This window comes from Bombina bombina, chromosome 1 (assembly GCF_027579735.1).
Source record: "Bombina bombina isolate aBomBom1 chromosome 1, aBomBom1.pri, whole genome shotgun sequence".
NCBI classification, from domain to species: Eukaryota; Metazoa; Chordata; class Amphibia; order Anura; family Bombinatoridae; genus Bombina; species Bombina bombina.
In genome coordinates, this window is record NC_069499.1 from 407,718,550 (window position 1) to 407,727,081 (window position 8,532).

The 8,532-nt window shown below is 34.1% G+C and overlaps 1 protein-coding gene across 3 annotated transcripts; it reads right to left on the reverse strand.

Annotated features, from left to right (window-relative positions):
- Window positions 1-537: 537 nt before the first annotated feature.
- On the reverse strand, window positions 538-8,025 carry NR4A2 (nuclear receptor subfamily 4 group A member 2). 3 transcript variants are annotated; one of them, XM_053689933.1, is made up of 8 exons: window positions 7,892-8,025; window positions 6,546-6,668; window positions 5,322-6,006; window positions 4,515-4,644; window positions 3,218-3,381; window positions 2,378-2,580; window positions 2,024-2,202; window positions 538-1,926 (listed from the first exon to the last, which is right to left on the reverse strand). In XM_053689933.1, the coding sequence occupies exons 3-8, from the start codon at window positions 5,991-5,993 to the stop codon at window positions 1,670-1,672; spliced, it is 1,605 nt and encodes a 534-aa protein (XP_053545908.1). In that variant the 5' UTR covers window positions 5,994-6,006; window positions 6,546-6,668; window positions 7,892-8,025; the 3' UTR covers window positions 538-1,669. The 3 variants fall into 3 exon arrangements, with proteins under 3 accessions (XP_053545908.1, XP_053545903.1, XP_053545898.1); XM_053689928.1 differs by having other exon boundaries at window positions 3,293-3,381; window positions 5,322-6,184; XM_053689923.1 differs by having other exon boundaries at window positions 5,322-6,184.
- Window positions 8,026-8,532: the final 507 nt, after the last annotated feature.

Below are 8,532 nucleotides of genomic sequence, written 5' to 3' on the forward strand. Positions count from 1 at the left end.
AGATAGATGTTAGCATTAAAAACTTTCTACTTTTATATGACAAAAATAATTACATTCTATGTAATGTTGGATTGCTTTAAATATTTAAATTAAAAAAATATATATTTCATTTGCAACAATATATATATATATATATGTAAATAATAATGTGTGCATTACTCTCTTGCTTTTGCATAAAATAAATTATATATTGGAATATTACTTAGTTGGAATAGCTTTGTATATAACAAATCGTCCGTATATAATTCAAAATCGAATTGTATATATAAATAAGAATACTTTTCTATGATTTTTATCAGATATATAAATAATATTGGTACTAAAAACAAAATAAATGTACTACAAATTGTATACAAGCAGTGCACTACATTAACATTTTCAAATTATGTGCTTTCATTTTTGTTGTGTTTTTGGAGGGAAAAGGTGAATTTTTATTAAGTATTAAATACAAAATAAACAAAATATATCTTTTGCGTGTTTTATTTTTGTAAACATTAATATGCTCTTTCTTTCAAAGAAATAAAATTATGATCAGAAAAAAAATGAAAAAAATAAAAAATAATCTAAAGTGTCATACACCATATAAAAAGGCAGTGAGTGACCTGTAACGTGCCATACTGAAATATACAAAGGAAAATAATACAGAATATGGCAATATTACAAATTTTACTGAAACATGAAATAATATATTAACTGACAATTTAGACATAAAAATTTCAAAGTGCTTAGTAATTCCCAGTGATAATGCTTTAGCACTCTGGAAACGTTTAAAAGCTGTTGCATGCAAGTTTAATTTAGCAGTAGACCACAAAATAAGATATAAACCTTTTTTATCAACATCAACAGTACATACAACACTTACAAACAAGGAATGTTGGACAGTGTTACAAACACAATGTGTCCCTTTGTCGTGTTATTTATTATATTCAGTAATACTTGTGCCCGTTTTATACAGTTGAGAAAGTGTTAAACTGGAATAACTACCAATATTTTATAAAATCTAACAGACTACATAGTGTCTGATTTAATATTTATACAACATAGACATTACTTAAATAGCAATTGTCTATAGCATTTTCTGACCTAGTACTGTATAAACATGCTTCATTTTTATGCATTTACTTGTGTTTAATTCCTTGGTATTTAATTCGTATATGCAAACACAGCTTGTAGATTTTTGTTTAATATTTATTCATAAATAGGCACAAAATAATTAAAAATAGCTAAACTGTATTTTGATACATATACAAGCTTCTTTTTTATGCCTTCCATCTTTCATGCCACTCCACTGAACAATTAGTTTTACATTATATTACAGTTTCCTTTTACAACAGAAAACTTTAGTCTTTATTATGGTGAATCACCTTAATACTTTTTGTTTATTTTTACTTAGATCATGTTTGCTATATTCAACTGTTGCTCCTTCTATTCATCATTCATTTTGACGGATAATAAAAATAAACATGTTGATAGCACTGTATTTGGCAAGTGATTTCCCTCAAGTCTTGGGACTGAAGTGCCCATTTATCCTTCTGGTTAAGAGCTATAAGTGTCTGCTGGCAACATAGCACCCAAACTGCTTCTGCTCACATGTCCAGTCTCTTGGCCAGGAATAGTTCATTTATTTCAAGTCCATTTAAATGTTTGCAAATGTTTTTTAGGTTTGTCTTTAAAAAGGTAATGTGTCCAGGAATAGTTTGTCAATAATTGCAGGTGGCGGTACCAAGTCTTCCAGTTTCAGGTAAAAAATGCGTTGGAGCCCTTGTGTGCAAAGGGTGCGGAGTTCAGGTAACTTCCCCAAAAGTTTTGAAAGGTAGTTTGGACGATTTAATCCACCATTATTAAATGTTACATGGTCTTTGAGGCAGTTTATAATTTTATTTTGCAATTCTTCCACTCTTTTGGGTTCTTTTAAACCATGTCTCTCTGTAAATAAGAAGAAAGAGATAATATTGGTACTGTTTGATCCAGTTAAACAATAAACAAAAAGGTCTCTAGTTATGACTTCTATTGAGATACTAACCTGTGACCATGGCCAAAGCAGCAATACAGGAAAAAGCAGAAATGTCTATGTTCATACTCTGCAAATTGGAAGAAAAATCAACGATAGAGTCTATCCATTCCCCAAAACCACGGACACACTGTAACCTGTGCAGTACAACCCCATTGCAGAAAATAAGTTTGCCCTCGGCTGGATTAGATCTGCAAATTAAAAAGAAAAAAAAAGAGAGAGAGAAAAAAAAACTAATTAGTATGAGAATAATACATAGGCATTTAAGAGACTAGTAATTACTGCAGAGCCAATAAAATGCAAATCAATTGACCTTGAAATCAAGTTGCTTATATAACAATTAAGAGCTCCTAATTTGTTAATTACCTGTAAGCTAATCGCAAGACAAAAAGTTCAAGGAAAGCTGATTCAAATAGGAGATCCTGGTCCTGTTTATGGAGATCACAAAACCCAGGGATCTTTTCTGCCCAACTTCTAATTTTTTCCATAGAGCCAGTCAAAAGATCATAAAATTGCTGTATGTGTTGAGTGTCGTCCCCATTCATTTGATAATCTGGGTTTGCTTGAAACTGAAATACATAATAAAATATAACATTTAATGAGGTTTTTCAAATTCTATAATCCGTGAAATTGCTAACCTCATTTATAGTAGGGAGCTTGGTTTTAATTACAATTTAAAATCTGTCTGACCAGTAAGAAATATAGATGTTCCATAATAATTAACGCTATCAAAATAATTGCCATAAAGAATTTACATTGAATTATCCATGAAGATTAGTTAAATGGATTTAAAAACACATATATATATATATATATATATATATATATATATATATATATATATGTGTGTGTGTGTGTGTGTATATATGTATATATATATATATATATATATAAAACATTGTTGCAATTTTATAATTGTAAAAAGCTATAGCTACAAATGATAAGTAAAAAGCTATACAGAATGATTTTCAGGCGCGTGCACAATCACTAAAGTTTAATCTAAAATTATGTGCAAATCATCCAGCATTGTAAAGTTTATTTATTTCAGGATATAAAAATAAATATGAAAGAGAGTCATGAAATTAGTTTTCATGTTCACTTCAGTGCACTGGTAGCATTTCCAAATGAGCAAAATTAACCAGGGATAAAGAAGGGCCACATAGATTTAGCTTCCAGCTGTCATTTGGTGCCCAGTCTCCCACTTACCCTGGAATAGTCCAGGCTGCTCATTGCTGGATTGGAGTCGACGTGAGCTCTCACTAGGGCACTGATCAGACTCACCGGGGGGCTTGGTGGTGATGGCTCCTGGGGACTCTTGGGCTTAGACGGCAAACGACCCCTTCGACCTTTCAAGCTGTCTGTGCGAACCACTAGAAGCAGAAAAAAAACAGGATGTCCAAGATTCAGTGCCCACTCACATTCTTACTGCATACTGTGCCACAAAGCCCTGTTTATGTAAGTCTGCAGTTATCTTATATCCATTATACTAAATGATGCCCACAATAAACCAGCTCACTTAAGTATTAACACTACATTCATAGTTATTGGCTATGTAAATACACTGTTTTATTATTAAACTGATTATATTCATTAAGAGTAATGAGCTATTATGCAAATACACTTGGCTTTATTATTAAACGAAATATGCAGACAGTAAGGTTTACACAATTCGAAGATTATAGACAGAGAATCTATTTAAAAGTGTACAATAAAGCTGGTTATTTAACTAAAGTATGGTTTAAATAATCCAGTTTAGAATCACGTGTTACACATGTTATTAAATACACTAGGTGATTGCATGGAGTGGTAGACTGTTTACATATAAACTTAATCACTAGTGTATTGTAGTTTGCAAGATATTTTATCTATACATATATATCACCAGGACAGTTATGCTGTAATGAACCTATTTTTTGTAGATAGATAGACAAAATAGATAGATTGACAAATAGATAACATTAGATGATAGATAGATAGATAGATAGATAGATAGATAGATAGATAGATAGATAGATAGATACAACATACATAGATTAGTTTACATTCGATAGATAGATAGATATAGATAGATAGATAGATAGATAGATAGATAGATAGCATTAGATAGATTAGTTACGATAGATAGATAGATAGATAGATGATAGATAGATAGATAGATAGATATCATTAGATATATAGAAACAACATCCATATATTAGTTTACATTAGATACATAGATAGATAGATAGATAGATAGATAGATAGATAGATAAATGATAGATTAGATAGATAGATAAATGATAGATTAGATATATAGATAGATAGATAAATGAAAGAATAGATAGATAGATAGATAGATAGATAGATAGATAGATAGATAGATAGATGATAGATAGATGGATAGGTAGATAGATGATAGATAGATAGATAGATAGATAGATAGATAGATAGATAGATAGATAGATAGACGTACAAGTCATCTATACACAATGTATGTTTGTATGAATGCTGTAATGGGATGTACCTTCTTTGACCATGCCAACTGCAAGGCACTTCTGAAATCTGCAGTACTGACATCTATTTCTGCGTCGTTTGTCAACAGGACAATTTTTATTTGCTAAACAAACATATTTTGCGTTTTTCTGGACTGTGCGCTGAAAGACAGAAGAAAAAGAGACAAAATTAGAAGTGATCTGTTAATTCTCATTACATTTCTGGTGATGAGAGTAATGTATGAGAGCGGCTTGGTTTTTTTTCCAGGGCATTTAACAGAAGAAAATGGATAGCGTTAACATTTGAGCAGCTTCTAGCTGTGTTTTATATGCCAAGAGAAGAAGTAGACATTCAGTAAATACAAATCCGTGGGCATTCATATTATTTACATTCCTTAGAGACCTTCTCTATTTCAAATGATAAGATTATTCAATCAGGATGGTGAAATAAAGAGATCACTTAATTTTACCATAGGGAATTCTGTTCCACTTGGTTAGCTTAGACACGGTTCTCTGTCCTAACCAATTTAAATCTGAAGGGGAAGGCTGTTTATAGCACATGCAAATACAAATGCTCAACTAAATTCAAGTTCCCTGCAAGAGAAAAATACCCTGAGCGACGCTCAAAGCACTGGCAAACCAGAATCTACTCAATATGTATTCCTTGATTTAAGCAATAAAAATAAATCTATTATAAAGGGCATACAAATTAATTGTGCGCAAATGTTCAATTAAATGTTCTATTGATAGGTCCAATTGGAATCAATTTGAGGAAAATATACAAAAAACAACGTTTCGTGCTGCATAAGCAGAGTTTAAGATGCATTCTGTACACTCACCTTAAAAAACCCTTTGCACCCCTCACATGTACGAACTCCATAGTGTTGGCAAGCTGCATTATCCCCACATACAGCACACAGACCCTCGTTTGATGGAGAACCTCTTGAAGGGGGGGATGGAACCTGGCTGTCAATGAGTTGGGAAGCATGTCCAAGCTGTAGCCCAGGGAAGCCCATGGCTGCCTGTTTCCTAATGGGATTAGGTACTGCAAAAGTCTGTCCATCTACAATGTGATGGGCTCCTGATGTTTCAGGGTTCATGGATACATGGTGGCCATCAAACCTCATTTGACAACTGGACACCGGTGTTCCTGGAGGAGATTGCTTGAAAGAGAATAAGGAAAGTCTGGACACAGGAGCTTTCCTCTGATCAATCATGTGGGTGGTGGCCACATAGTTTTGATGGAAACTGTGAAGAGAGCCAGGGTCATCCCACATTGAACTGTGCTGAACATGGAAACCAGGGGTATTGGATGTTGGGGGTGATGAGGATTTGTAGTACACTGAGCCCGAATGTGGCATCATCTCGTCTGACTGATGTGGAAGATGACTGTGTTGCTGGTAGCTGTGCATCTGTATATCTTCAACTTTTATAGAAGACTGCTGACCAGAGATGGGCATTTGATATAAGCAAGGAGGCTTGACGTCGTAGCTTGTACTGTAGTTGTCCATAAAGGTACTAAAGCTGGGGAGAGAAGTGGTGGCAGTGATTTCAGTGTTGGTGAGGTCCATGCTAAACTTGACAAACTCTGGAGTTAAGAAATCGGAGTTGTATTCTCCTGATGAGTGGTAACTGTAGCTCTGGGAAGCTGGACTGGCTCCTTGAGGCGATGACCCATACTGAGCCTGAACACAGGGCATGGCTGTAAATGAAACAATTTAATAGATACCCATACTGTTCAATTGGACACGTTCTCACCCAATTTTAAAACTTGCTTGCAAGTTGTTGTTTCATTTCTATATCTAGGGGATTTACTATAGAATTAAATGCTAATTCTATTTTAGACTATTTGTTTTGAAGTTTGCACACTTTCAAAATCTGAACATACTGGCATCATATGCCATAACCCAATTTCTTTTTGTTCGCCTTGTCAGTAATTTATTTTCATAATAATTTAATTGAATACAAAATAGATCCATTGAAGTGCTAAGTTTGTATACTACAGCCACCCTTTACCATTATTATATTGTATCCAAAAATAAAATAAAATAAATAGAACAAACCTTCAGCCGGACTGCAGGCTTTTTCGATGAATGTAAAGGATGACAGTGTTGTAATTCTGGTTAGGACAAACTTTCCAAGATTTAAAATTCTCAGGCTAGAACCCAGTCTGACCGCAAAGATTTCTGAAACAGAAATGTATATAAAAACATTTTATTAATGCAGCCAGTCACTGATCTGTACACAATCACTAACCACTGATATATTAGATCTGTAAAGAAAAAAACAGTCAACAAAGGGCCTTTTAAGTGTAATAGAGTACGTAACTTTTTTCCACTAAATATGTATAAGTGAGGATTTATATGCAATTTAATAGATGGGCAGAACTCATTACAAGATTTATGGCTATTAAACATCTCTACTCCTTGGAAACAAATTAAAGTTCATCTTGACTATAAACGTGTTGTCTCTGTCCATTTAATCATCTAACACAATTGCCTTCATATCTGGCAAGTCACATATATTAATATCATATAGAAGGCCTTATAGCATCCACACTGATCAACAATTTAATAAATGTTTCCAAAACAAATAAAAAATGGAAACATTTCGGTATTGTATAGGTATAGTTCTGTGGAAAACGAATACACCTGTCTCACAGGTGCGCATATATAGATGAAATTAAAAGTAATAACTCTCAGTGACATTGTATTAGCTTCTTTCATCAGCTATTTTCCATGTGACCTAAAGTTATAAGAAATTAGAATTTTACTTCAGCATAATTATTTTATCTTTATAACAAAAAGTATATATATATATATCTTCTTTAATATAATATGACAATATAAAGACACTAGACGTAACTTTTATTAACTTGGCTTACAGTTTCCACTACCTATTTCTATCTATGCTATGGCCACAGGAGCTCGTAAATCAGCTCCCATCAAAGCAAGCAGGGTAAATATTCCACCTGTATTAAGCATCATCCCCAAATGAGAGACGTCAAACCAACACCACATTGTTTGTTTAATGTTATTTATGGAGTAACTAGCTCGTTCTACATAAGCAATTCATAATCAAATATATAAAAGATCTTCAACACAAAAACTAGAGACCCTAATATATACAGCAACCCTACTTTTACATGTATACACACACATATATACACACACACACAGATATATACACACACACACACACATATATACACACACACACACAGATATATACATATATATATATACACACATATGTACATCCGTACTAAAAGTCTTCTATATTGCTATCACAGAGAACATTTTAAAGTTCTGCAAAATCTACACTCTAAATGATTTAAATCCCATGAACTGCATATTTGGCTTGCCCTCCGTTAAACATTCATATAAGTAGAATAAGACAAGGCACTTACTTGGAGACACCTCTAGGCACCCAGCTGTTTGCACATTGTAGGGCAGAGCGTTAGATACCAGAGTCCAGACAACTTGCTGCTGTAAGTGGGGAGTAGCGGTGCAGCAGCAGCAATAGAGTGAGCGAGCCGCACAGACTGGCCCTTCCCTCCAATGTGCCTTTGTTTATGTGGGCACCGTATTTTTTACAGTAGCACAGACTTCAATCTGCACACGTCATCCAGACGTCAGCCCCCCTGGCCAATCAGAGGCCGTAGGGGCTTGTACTCTATGCGTAGTTGGCCCGTTCTTGGTTTGGTAAATTTCCGACGTGACGTCCGCAGTCGGAGCAGGTTTTATGGTGGGTGTATCTGGGTTCTCACTTTAAACAGAGCTTTCCCACTGTGGGCAACCCCCAGGAACACATGCGTGTGAGTGTGTGTGTTGTGGTGTCAGCTGAGTGTCTGCTTGCAAGGGATATATGTGTAAGGAAACTAATACTGCTGTACCTCTTTATCTGCCTGTCCGCTCATCCATCATCAGTCTAACTGCAAACTACATTTATATCTAAATGTACGTACACGTGTGCACACACTCGCTCACGTTACATGCAATACACACTTTTACACACATATATTTTAAAAACAAAGTTGAATTAAATCAT